General features: G+C 40.2%; 1 protein-coding gene across 1 annotated transcript in view; it reads right to left on the bottom strand.

The window, feature by feature from the left end:
• LOC109892722 (UV radiation resistance-associated gene protein-like) overlaps nt 1–14,107 on the bottom strand; it is a 142,685-nt gene that overhangs the window by 107,198 nt on the left and 21,380 nt on the right. Inside the window, exons 4-6 of the mRNA XM_020485461.2 lie at nt 12,605–12,766; nt 12,384–12,458; nt 12,184–12,269 (exon numbers count right to left, since the gene is read on the bottom strand). Of these exons, the coding sequence (XP_020341050.1) occupies nt 12,184–12,269; nt 12,384–12,458; nt 12,605–12,766 (323 nt within the window). The remainder of the gene's footprint in view (nt 1–12,183; nt 12,270–12,383; nt 12,459–12,604; nt 12,767–14,107) is intronic.

A 14,107-nucleotide genomic window follows, 5' to 3' on the forward strand; every position in this document is an offset into this window, starting at 1 on the left:
GCTTAGTTTTACGCTCAACAGTTTCCCGTGTGTATCAAGAATGGTCCACCACCCAAAGGACATCCAGAAACTGGAATTCGGTGAATGTTTTTCCACTCTTCAATTGTCCAGTGTTGGTGATTGAGTGTCCACTGGAGCCGCTTCAGTTTTTAGCTGAAAGGATTGGAACCGGTGTGGTCGTCTGCAGCAATAGCCCATCGGTGACAAGGACCAACGAGTTGTGCGTTCCAAAATGCCGTTCTGCACACCACTGTTATAATGTGCCATTATTTGCCTGTTTGTGGCTCACCTGTTAGCTTAGCTTGCACGATTCATGCTGTTCTCCTTCGACCACTCATCAACTAGCTGTTTTCGGCCACAGGAGTGCCGATGACCAGATGTTTTTGTTTGTCATTCTATTCTCGGTAAAACCTAGACACTGTCATACGTGAAAAGCTCAGGAGGATGGAGGTTTCTCAGATATTGGAATGGGCACGCCTGGCACTGATGATCATACCATGCTCAAAGTCGCGTTTTCCCCATTCTCACGTTCAATCAAACAGTAACTGAATGCCTCGATGCCTGTCTGCCTGCTTTATATATTAAGCCACGTGACTATCTGTAGGCGCGAACCATTTTCGTGAACAGGGTGGTGTATCGAATAAACTGGCAACAGTGTAAATACCCTGTGCTAAAATGATATATAGAGTTACAGCGCATACACAGATGTAATTCGCTTTCGTTTTACAACTGTGAATAAGATTCCTGGAAACCATGTTTACCATCCTTTCGCACAGCCCCTAGCAACTAAGATTGCGCCCACTTCCACATCATATGGACGAATGAGCCAACCTGATTTAGGGAACACAGTGAACAGTTGGGGCCAATCTCATCGTAAAACATTTTTATTCGTGTTTAATACAGTCTGTGAACAAACTTAAAATATTTAAGTTGATGATTTGGATTATGGGATGCCAAGGTCATATTTGTTCATATTCTGTTCCAGTTAAAGGGTTGTTCAAACTCAGAATATAAGCTTTCCAAAAGTTGTTTATATATTATAGAGATCAGTCCTTTCGGGATGGTTAGGTAGTTTGGAGGAACTCCTAAGGAACTCCTAAGACCTAATTATAGAAAAAAAGAAGAAGATTTGAGTATGTTTTATTTGTTTTTCAAATCTTTGCATTTTCTCAAACCACTACTGTCCATGATATCGGCAAGGGTACGGATTCAAATTTTGGACCATTGGGGGTTGCAAAAGGACACCTTCAATATAGCAGGGAGTTATTGTGAAATATTGGAGTATTGACATGTAATTTTGATTCCCAGTTGCATTGTTTTTCAATTTTGCGCCAAATAGAAATGGTGTGCACAATAATAGGACCAAAGCATAGTTCATAATGTTTAAGGGATGTATCAGTGAAGACCACCTCTTCCAAGGCAATAAGAGACACCATATTTCTCTATATACTAAGCCAAGGGGCAGAATAATCATGTCTAAACCAATTTAGGATGAAATGCAATTTAAATGTTTGGCACGAATAGTCCTTGCCATATTTGAAACTGCACTATGGATTTTATCCCAATAGCTAGAAGGGGGAGACAAGAGAAGCATTGAACTACAGAAATTCAGCTGTTGCAATATTCATTTTGACAATAAATAAACTCAGCAAAAAAAAGAAAACAATCCTTTTTCAGGACCCTGTCTTTCAAAATAATTAATAGAAATCCATATAACTTCACAGATCTTCATTGTAAAGGGTTTAAACATTGTTTCCTATGCTTGTTCAATGAACCATAAACAATGAATGAACATGCACCTGTGGAACGGTCATTAAGAAACTAACAGCTTACAGACAGTAGGCAAATAAGGTCACAGTTAAGAAACCTTAGGACACTAAAGAGGCCTTTCAACTGACTCTGAAAAAAATCCAAAAGAAAGATGCCCAGGGTCCCTGCTCATCTGCGTGAAAGAGCCTTAGGCATGCTGCAAGGAGGCATGAGGACAGCAGAATCCACGTAAATCCACCGAATCTGTTACCTTTCAGCTGAACTCTGTTGCGATCGGGAGAGTGGGCCATCAATTATTGTTTATAGTTATCACCGCGGAGCGCGGCATGGAGCGCACGCTTCAAACCTAATGTATAATGTGAATGTTTAATGATCACAGCTATATGGATCATCACAGGCCAATTATGCCATAATGAAATTACATGTACATATGAAAACACTTGAAAGGGTGAAATATGAAACATCATTGTTTGCTGAACTGATCGATTCTGATATCAAACTAATGGGGATTATAGATTGAATAACCGATCACTGTTTGTATTATTCTTCTCATGATTATGATAAATAGTTACAAGCCTAAATGACTCAAGGATGATCCCTATTGACTTCGTAATGAACTGGATTGCTGAATTCCCTAAGTATGTTAATAATGAATGATTGTTAAGATTTGATCTTTGTGATTATGAATTTGATTGGATACACTTTATTCTGTTTCCTTTGTTATGCAGCACAGACTACTCAGTAAATATACCACTTTATGGTTAAAGCAATTCCTGCCTCAGCCTCATCCATTCCTCTGTCACCTGACCTGTGACCACCTGTTCACCTTCACTGTCCTACCAATCCTACCTGTCCAGCTCCCCAACAGATTCCACTAATCTTTCACTATTCTTGATTTAATCTGGTCTTTACATATACAATTTATTTTGATTTAAAATGGACCGGGGGGAAAAATACATGTCATCTATGTACTTAAATAGCAAATAGAGGACGCATTTTCATGCCAGCCAGGTAGGCTATACTCCATGTGCTTATTATTTGGAAAGTTTAGATGTAAATATAGTAGGCCTAGCCTATAGAAAGCAGAGGGGAGCTTCCTCTTTTTAATAGAGGCCATCACTCTGTTCTCACGCAATTGCATAGCCTATAGAAATGTTGCACAACATGAGCTCATGAAGTGTTTGAGAAGATTTTCGATTACATTCGCATTGATGTCAGAGTAATTAGAGGGACAATAGAGTGCTGGTACCAGGCAGTTAGCAAGTTTGGTATGCTACTAATGACCGTCAGCAGCATCAGAATTTGGAGAAGCCTAATTACCGTGACTAAACAGTCATGTGTAATTTGACTGCCTTTATGACTCGTGACCGCCGGTGTGGCAGTAATACAGTCACTGTAACAGCCCTAGGCGTTATCTAAAACAACTAGCACACTGAATTCATACATTTGAAGTAATTTTAATCGTAAAGTCATGTCTTTCTATTCAATACCAAAACTAATATTACCAATCTGGGAGGTAAAGTCATTAAAGTATTAAATAATTTTGCTGCATTTAGATGGAATCAAGGCATTAGAATGCACCAGAGGCCACCAAGAGAGCTTGCTCTGCATTTTCTGAGTGTGTGTGTGTGGAGGAGGCCCAGAACTCCCTGGCTGGCTATTTTTTCTATTTGGCTGCATACTCCATGTACTTACGGAAAACACTGGAAGTGGCTCAGTACACTATATCATCCCTCCTCTCAGTAAATCTTACTCTATGTAAGGCCTCCTCCGTCTGCCAGCCCATCCAAACTCGTGTTCCCTATTCCATGTTGTGTTTTTCACACTCCCTAGGCTTAGGGGTCTCGTCAAACTGGGCCAAGTCGACAGTGAATCGCTCGCTGACAAATTTGCATCATCAATCAAGTGTTCTTGGAAAGGGGAATCAGAGCCATTCCGGTCATAGCCAGGCACTGAGCAGCTCTCACGCAGAGACAAAATGGGTGAGGCAAGTTACAGTATTTGTTGCGACTGTTGTTGATCCTTTGTGACTGTATGTGTATCACTAAAATATATAGCTAACTGGGGACAGCAGGGATACATGCTGTGTACAGCACTTGCACACTGCTTCAATGCTCCTATTATATATGTACTGACAAACATCATTTCTACCTAACTCTATCATGAGCACAACAGCAGTAGCTGTTTATATAGGTTATTTAGAGTATTTTAACAGTATTTTCCATGCCAAACACTTGAATAAAAAGGTTTATCACCCATATAGCACTACATAAAAGCTCCGATGCCTGATACAAACAGTACCAGTTGAAAATTTGGGCAAACCTACTCATTCAGAGATTCTTTATTTTTACTATGTTCTACATTGTAGAATAATAGTGAAGACTTCAAAACTATGAAATAACACATATGGAATCATGTAGTAACCCAAAAAAATGTTAAACAAATCAAAATACATTTTAGATTATTCGAAGTAGCCACACTTTGCCTTGATGACAACTTTGCACACTCTTGGCATTATCTCAACCAGATTCACCTGGAATGCTTTTCCAACAGTCTTGAAGGAGTTCCACATATGCTGAGCACTTGTTGGTTGCCTTTCCTTCACTCTGTGGTCCAACTCTCATCCCTGACCATCTCAATTGGGTTGAGGTCAGGTTATTGTGGAGGCCAGGTCATCTGATGCAGCACTCCATCACTCTCCTTCTTGGTCAAATAGCCCTCACACAGCCTGGAGGTGTGTTGGGTCATTGTCCTGTTGAAAAATAAATGATAGTCCCACTAAGCGCAAACCAGGTGGGATGGCGTATTGATGCAGAATGTTGTGGTAGCCATGCTGGTTAAGTGTGCCTTGAATTCTAAATAAAATCCCTGAGTGTCACCAGCAAAGCACCCCCACACCATCACACCTCCATGCTTCACGGTGGGAACTACACATGCAGAGATCATCCGTTCACCTACTCTGCGTCTCACAAAGACACGGCGGTTGGAACCAAAAAATCTAAAATTTGGACTCAGATTTCCACTGGTCTGATGTGCATTGCTTGTGTTTCTTAGCCCAAGCAAGTCTCTTCTTATTATTGGTGTCCTTTAGTAGTGGTTTATTTGCAGCAATTCGACCATGAAGGCCTGATTCACGCAGTCTCCTCTGAACAGTTGATGTTGAGATGTGTCTATTACTTGAACTCTGTAAAGAATTTATTTGGGCTGCAATTTCTGAGGCTGGTAATTCTAATGAACTTATCTGCTGCAGCAGGGGTAACTCTGGATATTCGTTTCATCGTAGGGCTTGAAGGTTTTTGGGACTGCACTTTTCTGAATTGACTGACCTTCATGTCTTAAAGTAATGATGGACTGTCAGTTATCACAACACAACTGATTCCACAAAAATTCCACAAATTAACAAGGCACACCTGTTAATTGAAATGCATTCCAGGTGACTACCGCATGAAACTGGTTGAGAGGATGCAAAGAGTGTGCAAAGCTTTCATCAAGTCAAATGGTGGCTACTTTGAAGAATCTCAAATATAAAAAATATTTTCATTTGTTTAAAACTTTCTTGGTTACTACATGATTCCATATGTGTTATTTCATAGTTTTGATGTCTTCACTATTATTACACAATGTAGAAAAAAGTAAAAAATTAAGAAAAACCCTGGAACGAATCCAAACTTTTGACTGATACTGTACATATTAACAACTATGTACACACATCTATCTATGCACCTGAACTAATGAAATCCTGTGGCATCTCTCCAGTCCAGACATCACAGTGAGAACTCCGAACACGAGAGTTTAGAGAAATGAACATACTCAGAACTACCCAGAAGTGTCTATGCAATCCCATGCTATGGAGGTGGGGTTTTGGTCTACATACACCCCTATAGAAGTATGTATGTATCTGATGAATCACTGTTAAAAGGCTCTCTAGGCCCTAAACAGTGAGCACATCACAGCCTGAAGCCAAGACACAACCCAGAGCCTGTCCAGGTCTACCCTAGAGAGAAAGAGAGGGGAGCAGGGAGAGACACCTAGGCCATGTTAGAGTCAACGAGCCACATCACATCAGCGTCTATCAGCCTGGCTACAGGCCTGCAGAGGAGCCTCAGGCTCAAGAAGGAGATGAGAGGGAGGGGTACAATGGAGTTGCTTTAAATTCCTCAGAGCCCCACCGGGATGGAGAGATGGAGAGAGCAGGGGAAGGAGTTTAGTAATGTAGGACTCAACAGCACTGAGCAGAGCCCATAAAGCAATAGGATTCAACCCTCTCAAATCTGTAGGGACACTATTTGCTCTTAAATAACCCCCAAAAAAAGCCTGTGCATAAATTCTGAGTGAGTGATATTAAAAAATAAATAATGGTGTGTGTTGTTGGCCCAGCATTGGTGTGAAACTTTGGTATGTGTAGATCACTCACGCACCCTGGAGGCCATTTTCTATTCCCAAGTCAGGCGAAGACACAAAACAGTAATCGGCCAGAGGAAGCCCCTAGGGCTCGAGGAATCTTCACCCTGACACTGTACAGCTCACCTCAAGCTGGGGCCAGGAGTGATGCATAACATAAAGGAATGCATACATCTTATTCTTGAACCCTCTGACTCAAGAAAAATAGTAAAAACTTGAAGAGGACGGATACTCATGTAGCCTAACTATAGGAACTTGTCATAAACCGTCCAAAACATTGTGCCCCTTGCAGTGCAAAAGTGTAATTAAATGTAGCTTGATCCAACTTCTAATTAACTGTGGTGTTCCCCAAGACAAGCCCTACTCAAACCCTGTAAGTAGTGTTAACATTACCCCACATTCAAATATAGAACAGAGCTGTGTTTTTGCAACATAGAGAAAACAGCAATTGAAACCATGCCTCCCAAATCCTTACTAAACTGCCTGGTGTTTTCCCAACTCAGAAAGTGATAGTTTGGCACCGCCTTGTGGAATAAAGAAGTAAAAATGGCCACTCATCTCCAATATTAAAACCCAATAATTCTAATGGGATTATCCATCTGTTACTTTAATATGAAGACAAGGTTCCTTTATTTAACTAACTTGATTATAGCTTTCAATACATATGTCCTTTTATGTCCAAGAAACACTAAAGACTAAAGGAATTTTGACAGCTCTCATTGACTTGGGAGCAAAAACAGACTATAATAATAAAGACGTTTGAGGCAGTTTCCTGGCGCCATTTTATGGACAATGTGGGGAATATTTATAATGACAGAAAGTCTGAGGAATGTTTAGAGTGACAATTAGATAAAACAGCAAAGCTGGTTGCATGTCATCTCCACAAGTCATACTTCGCAACCATGGCCTATTTATTGCCCTACCTCATTTGCAAATGCTGTATATAGATTCTTCTACTGTATTATTGATTGTATGTTTGTTTATTCCATGTGTAGCTCTGTGTTGTATGTGTCGAACTGCTATGCTTTATCTTGGCCAGGTAGCAGTTGCAAATGAGAACTTGTTCTTAACTAGCCTACCTGGTTAAATAAAGGTGAAATACAAAACAAATCTGCAGTTGAAAGGGAGTGTTGTGCTAGTTACTGAGGTAAGAATGTTGGTGAGTAGGTAATGAGTGGGGTAAGACAGTGTTGAGGATATTTTCTGTTTTCTATTCTTTTGCTTCCAGAAGTATATTTAGACCTTAAAATCCTTTCAGTTAGCTAAAGGAAGTTGTGCCCCTGGCCTGTAAACAGGCAGAGTATGCCCTTGGTAGGGCAGTCAAACAGCGTACTTGCCAAGAGGCTAGCGTATGGAACGAATTCAGTGCCAACAGAAATTGAATTGAATTTGAATTTCATAATTTTGAATTTCTATTAGGATATTGAATTTGAATGTAATATTTTGGAATGTTTAATGCACAAATTGAATCTATGAACTCATAAATTGAACTTGTATTTCATGATTTGAAACTGAATTGAATTAGTATTGCATTCAGGTTCAAAATATAAAAGTAAAATTGAATATTTAAAAAAGGTAAATATTGCATCAATCGTCTGTGTATCAAGTTAACAAACCATTATTAAGTTAATCAAAGATACATATATTCATAATATTTCAAAAACAGTTCAAATGCTAGAGCCAAATTCATTGGAAGAAAATACATTCTACATGACACAAAGGCTTCAGAAGCTGCCAGAAACTACCTTTCCTGTCTGACAAAGTACCAGGATGTTGTCTCTGGATGCATCTGAGAAATTGAATATATATAAAATTTTGCTAAACTTGAAATTATAGTTTGAAAATCTGATACACAGACAATGAATGCAATGTTTACCATATAGAGTACCACAGCATGAGTCATAATACCCAGAATACCTAGCCATCAAACATGGAAAGGGTTCTAATCGTTTTCCCACCAATCATTTTCCCCATAGAGGATTTTAGAAACTGGGGTTTCGTGCAGGCTTACTCTGGAGTGACATTTTGATAATCATGTAAATCACTCAAGGACAAGGTGATTTTAACTTGCCTTCGTAAAGTATTCAGAACCTTTGACTTTTTCCACATTTTGTTACTTAACAGCTTTATTCTAAAAATGATCAATTGTTTTTTTTAACCATCAATCTACACACAATACCCCATAATGAAGATCCATTTATGTTTGCTAATAATTAAAAAAAATATTACATTATATCACAAAATATTACATTAACATAAGTACTCAGACCCTTTACTCAGTACTTTGTTCAAGCACATTTGGCAGCGATTACAGCATCGATTATTCTTGTGTATGACACTACAAGCTTGGCACACCTATATTTGGGAAGTTTCTTCCATTCTTCTATGCAGATCCTCTCAAGTCCGATCTCTGGCTGGGCCACTCAAGAACATTCAGAGACTTGTCCCGAAGCCACTCCTGCGTTGTCTTGGCAGTGTGCTTAGGGTCGTTGTCCTGTTGAAAGGTGAACCTTCGCGCCAGTCTGAGGTCCTGAGTCCTCTGGAGCAGGTTTTCATCAAGGATGGCACTGTACTTTACTCCGTTCATCTTTGCCTCGAGTCTGACTAGGCTCCCAAGTCCCTGCCACTGAAAAACATCCCCACAATATGATGCTGCCACCACCATGCTTCACAGTAGGGATGGTGCCAGTTTTCCTCCAGATGTGATGCTTGGCATTGAGGCCAAAGAGTTCAATCTTGGTTTCATCAGACCAGAGAATCTAGTTTCTCATGGTCTGAGAGGCTTTAGGTGCCTTTTGGAAAACTCCAAGCGGGCTGTCATGTGCCTTTTACTGAGGAGTGGCTTCCGTCTGGCCACTCTACCATAAAGCCCTGATTGGTGGAGTGCTGGAGAGATGGTGGTCCTTCTGGAAGGTTCTCCCATCTCCACAGAGGAACTCTGGAGCACTGTCAGAGTGACCATCGGGTTCTTGGTCACCTCTCTGACCATGGCCCTTCTCCCCCGATTACTCAGTTTGGCCGGGTGGCCAGCTCTACGAAGTGTCTTGGTGGTTCCAAACTTTTTCAATTTAAGAATGATGGAGGCCACTGTGTTTTCGTGGACCTTCAATGCTGGAGAAATGTTTTGGTACCCTTCCCAGAAACTGTCCCTCAACACAATCCTGACTTGGAGCTCTACAGACAATTCCTTCGACCTCGTGGCTTGGTTTTGCTCTGACATGCACTGTCAACTGTAGGACCTTAGATAGAATTTACCACAGGTGGACCTAAATCAAGTTGTAGAAGCATCTCAAGGATGATGAATGTAAACAGGATGCAACTTAGCTCAATTTCGAATCTCATAGCAAAGGGTTGGAATACCTACAGTTGAAGTCGGAAGTTTACATACACTTAGGTTGGAGTCATTAAAACTCATTTTTCAACCACTCCACAAATTTCTTGTTAACAACCTATAGTTTTGGGAAGTCGGTTAGGACATCTACTTTGTGCATGACACAAGTAATTTTTCCAACAATTGTTTACAGACAGATTATTTCACTTACAATTCACAGAATCACAATTCCAATGGGTCAGAAGTTCACATATACTAAGTTGACTGTGCCTTTAAACAGCTTGGAAAATTCCAGAAAATTATGTCATCTTTAGAAGCTTCTGATAGGCTAATTGACAACATTTGAGTCAATTGGAGGTGTACCTGTGGATGCATTTCAAGGCCTACCTTCAAACTCAATGCCTCTTTGCTTGACGTCATGGGAAAATCAAAAGAAATCAGCCAAGACCTGATAATTGTAGACCTCCACAAGTCTGGTTCATCCTTGGGAGCAATTTCCAACTGCCTGAAGGCACCACGTTCAGCTGTACAAACAATATTACGCAAGTATAAACACCATGGGACCACGCAGCAGTCATACCTCTCAAGAAGGAGACGCGTTCTGTCTCCTAGAGATGAACGTACTTTGGTGCGAAAAGTGCAAATCGATCCCAGAAAAACAGCAAAACACATTGTGAAGATGCTGAAGGAAACAGGTAAAAAAGGTATCTATATCCACAGTAAAACGAGTCCTATATCGACATAACCTGAAAGGCCGGTCAGCAAGGAAGAAGTCACTGCTCCAAAACCGCCAGAAAAAAGCCAGACAACGGTTTGCAACTGCACATGGGAACAAAGTTCGTTCTTTTTGGAGAAATGTCCTCTGGTCTGATGAAACAAAAATAGGACTGTTTGGCCATAATAACCATCGTTATGTTTGTAGGAAAAAGGGGGTGGCTTGCAAGCCGAAGAACACTATCTCAACCGTGAAGCACAGGGGGTGGTAGCATCATGTTGTGGGGTGCTTTGCTGCAGGAGGAACTGGTGCACTTCACAACATAGATGGCATCATGAGGGTGGAAATTATGTGGATATATTGAAGCAACATTTCAAGACACCAGTCAGGAAGTTAAAGCTTGGTCGCAAATGGGTCTTCCAAACGGACAATGACGCCAAGGATACTTCCAAAGTTGTGGCAAAATGGCTTAAGGACATCAAAGTCAAGGTATTGGAGTGGCCATCACAAAGCCTGGACTTCAATCCCATATAAAATGTGTGGGCAGAACTGAAAAAGCGTGTGCGAGCAAGGAGGCCTACAAACCTGACTCAGTTACACCAGCTCTGTAAGGAGGAATAGGCCAAAATTCACACAACTTATTGTAGGAAGCTTGTGGATGGCTACTCGAAACGTTTGACCCAAGTTAAACAATTTAAAGGCAATACTATCAAATACACTCAATTAGTATGTAAACTTCTGACCCACTGGGAATGTGATTATTCTACTATTATTCTGACATTTCACATTCTTAAAATAAAGTGGTGATCCTAACTGACCTAAAACAGGGAATTTTTACTAGGATTAAATGTCAGGAATTGTGAAAAACTGAGTTTAAATGTATTTGGCTAAGGTGTATGTAAACTTCCGAATTCAATTGTATGTAAATAAGGTCTTTTTTTTTTCTTTTTTCTAATACATTTGCAAATATTTCTAAAAACCTGTTTTCGCTTTGTTATTACGGAGTATTGTGTGCAGATTGCTGAGGGATTAATTTTATCCATTTTAGAATAAGGCTGTAACGTGACAAAATGTGGAAAAGGTCAAGGGGTTTCAGACCTCACAGTGCCTTCAGACTTTCCGAAGGCACTGTAGTCGCCTGTATTAACCCCCCAAAAATGACATGCTAATTAGCAGCTTATGTGGCTATCATAAAGAACTACAAATGCCATGATCTGGACGATAATTATCTTTACCTCAATTCGGCATTATCTCTGGATTAACTATCTAACGTTTGTTAAATTAAGTAAGGAACATAGTCTACATTTCTTAAATTGACAATTCTGTGAACTGTCTTGTGCAAGTTTTCAATTGACACAACACCTGTTAGCTAAAGATGACATACAGGAGCTTGCAGGGATTTGTAGTCTTGCATGATGTCTACTTTTTATGCTAATTAGCATTTTCAAATCTGAGAGTAAATAGAGATTAATATATTGATATAGCTTTTTTAACATATAAAAACGTCAAGCCAGGGTAAGCCTACATTAAACACAGACCTTATTTTAAGTGTTTATAAAATCCCTTATTGAAAAAATGAATTATGGAAAAACAATTGGAACGATTTCCTTACTTGACCTTAAGTTTTATGGGTATTATGACATCTCCACTGTGGGGCCCTATGCTAATTGATTATATTAATGAATTAATTTAAAACTGAATGCAAAATTCATTCAATTTAGTTTCAAATCATGAAATACAAGTTAAATTTATTAATTAAAATGATTCAATTTGTGCATTACAAACTAAAAAATATGACATTTAAATTCAATATCATAATACCAATTCAAAATTATGGAATTCAAATACAATTTCTGTTGGCACTGAAATAGCTCCATACTAGCTGGAAACATTGTCCTATGGGAGATGCTGTTACGTGTCCAGCGTCTTGTGTGTGAGAGTGTTTGGTGGGTGCGGCCTGTTTCACCTCAGCAGAGAGAAGACACTGTAGGAGTTCCTCACTGAACTCTGGTCCACAAGGAGTAAACTGTTCTTCTTCCTTTCAGAGTGGTCCTGAAATAGGCACATTTCAACCTTACAATAACAAAACGAAACATAGAAAAACTAATTATAGAATGTTTATGGTCTATATTAGGGACATAATTCCTGGATCAAAGTCAGCAGTACCTTATGATCAAAGTCACTTGCATAGTAGCCATCATTCAATCCAAATATGATTTCATTTGGATTCCTGGAGCGGATCTGTGAAGGAACAAAGCGGTGGTATTTAGTATGTCTGTATTAAAACAAGAGAAAGGCTGTTATTGTCTAGATGACTGCATGGATGCTAGTCAGCATACATCCCAAAGTAGCCTACATTTTATGAGCGTGTGCGTTTACACACTGACCTGCTGCCCTGTGTATCTGAGCCCATCCAGGTTGACCTTCCACTCTATGAGGAGTGTGAACTGCTCCTCCCAACCGCCCCAGATCCTCACCACGAAGCAGGACACAGATGTGTCAAGGAGGTCCGGCAGCATGCCAAAGTCCAGGCTCCGCCATGTTGGATTCTGACAAAGACAGGCCAAGACAAGGGATTATGCAGCTGAATGAATGATCCCATTGGGATGGAACATTTTGATTAGTTCCAGTTCAAGTAATATTGCAAATGAAAACCACCAAGTGTTTAATTTGTTCAAATGACAAATTCTAATGTGTGTCAGTAGTGTGTGTGAAAGTGACTCGAGCACACAAAATGGTGCTGAACCAGGATGTTCATTTATCTGTCATGTAACTGTTGTCCCACTTACAAAAGTCTGGACAAATATTTACAAATCCAACATCCCGAGGCGATTTGTCATCATAAAATCTGCGTAGTCTTTTTGGCGTAGTCTTTTTGGCCTAATCTCCTTCGCTCCTTCTGTGCTGTGTGTACCTTTCCATTTCTCTCTCACAGACACTCCCCCCAAGCCCCTTCCTCTGCCACTCACAAAGATGAGAGATCACTTCTTCCTGTCTGACAAGCGGTTTCAACTCACTATTTGCATTTGAGGTTTGGTACAACATAATTTTTTTCATTTAACCTTTATTTAACCAGGTAGGCTAGTTGAGAACAAGTTCTCATTTGCAACTGTGACCTGGCCAAGATAAAGCATAGCAGTGTGAACAGACAACAACACAGTTACACATGGAGTAAACAATAAACAAGCCAATAACAGTAGAAAAAAAAAATCTATATACATTGTGTGCAAAAGGCATGAGGAGGTAGGCAATAAATAGGCCATAGGAGTGAATAATTACAATTTAGCAGATTAACACTGGAGTGATAAATGATCAGATGTGCAGGCAGAGATACTGGTGTGCAAAAGAGCAGAAAGGTCAATAAAATAAAAACAGTATGGGGATAAGGTAGGTAAATTGGGTGGGCTATATACCGATGGACTGTACAGCTGCAGCGATCAGTTAGCTGCTCAGATATCAGATGTTTAAAGTTGGTGAGGGAGATAAGTCTCCAACTTCAGAGATTTCTGTAATTCGTTCCAGTCGCAGGCAGCAGAGAACTGGAAGGAAAGGCGGCCAAATGAGGTTTTGGCTTTAGGGATGATCAGTGAGATACACCTGCTGGAGCGTGTGCGGCGTGAGTGAAGGAGGCTTTGTTGCGAAATAGAAAGCCGACTCTGGATTTTATTTTGAATTGGAGTCTGGAAGGAGAGTTTGATATGAGTCTGGAAGGAGAGTTTGCAGTCTAGCCAGACACCTAGGTACTTATAGATGTCCACATATTCTAGGTCGGGAACCATCCAGGGTGGTGATGCTAGTCGGGCGTGCGGGTGTAGGCAGCGAACGGTTGAAAAGCATGCATTTGAAATCAGCCATATGGACACCAAAACACATTGAGACATTATTTTACT

This window comes from Oncorhynchus kisutch, linkage group LG6, assembly GCF_002021735.2.
Source record: "Oncorhynchus kisutch isolate 150728-3 linkage group LG6, Okis_V2, whole genome shotgun sequence".
NCBI lineage: Eukaryota > Metazoa > Chordata > Actinopteri > Salmoniformes > Salmonidae > Oncorhynchus > Oncorhynchus kisutch.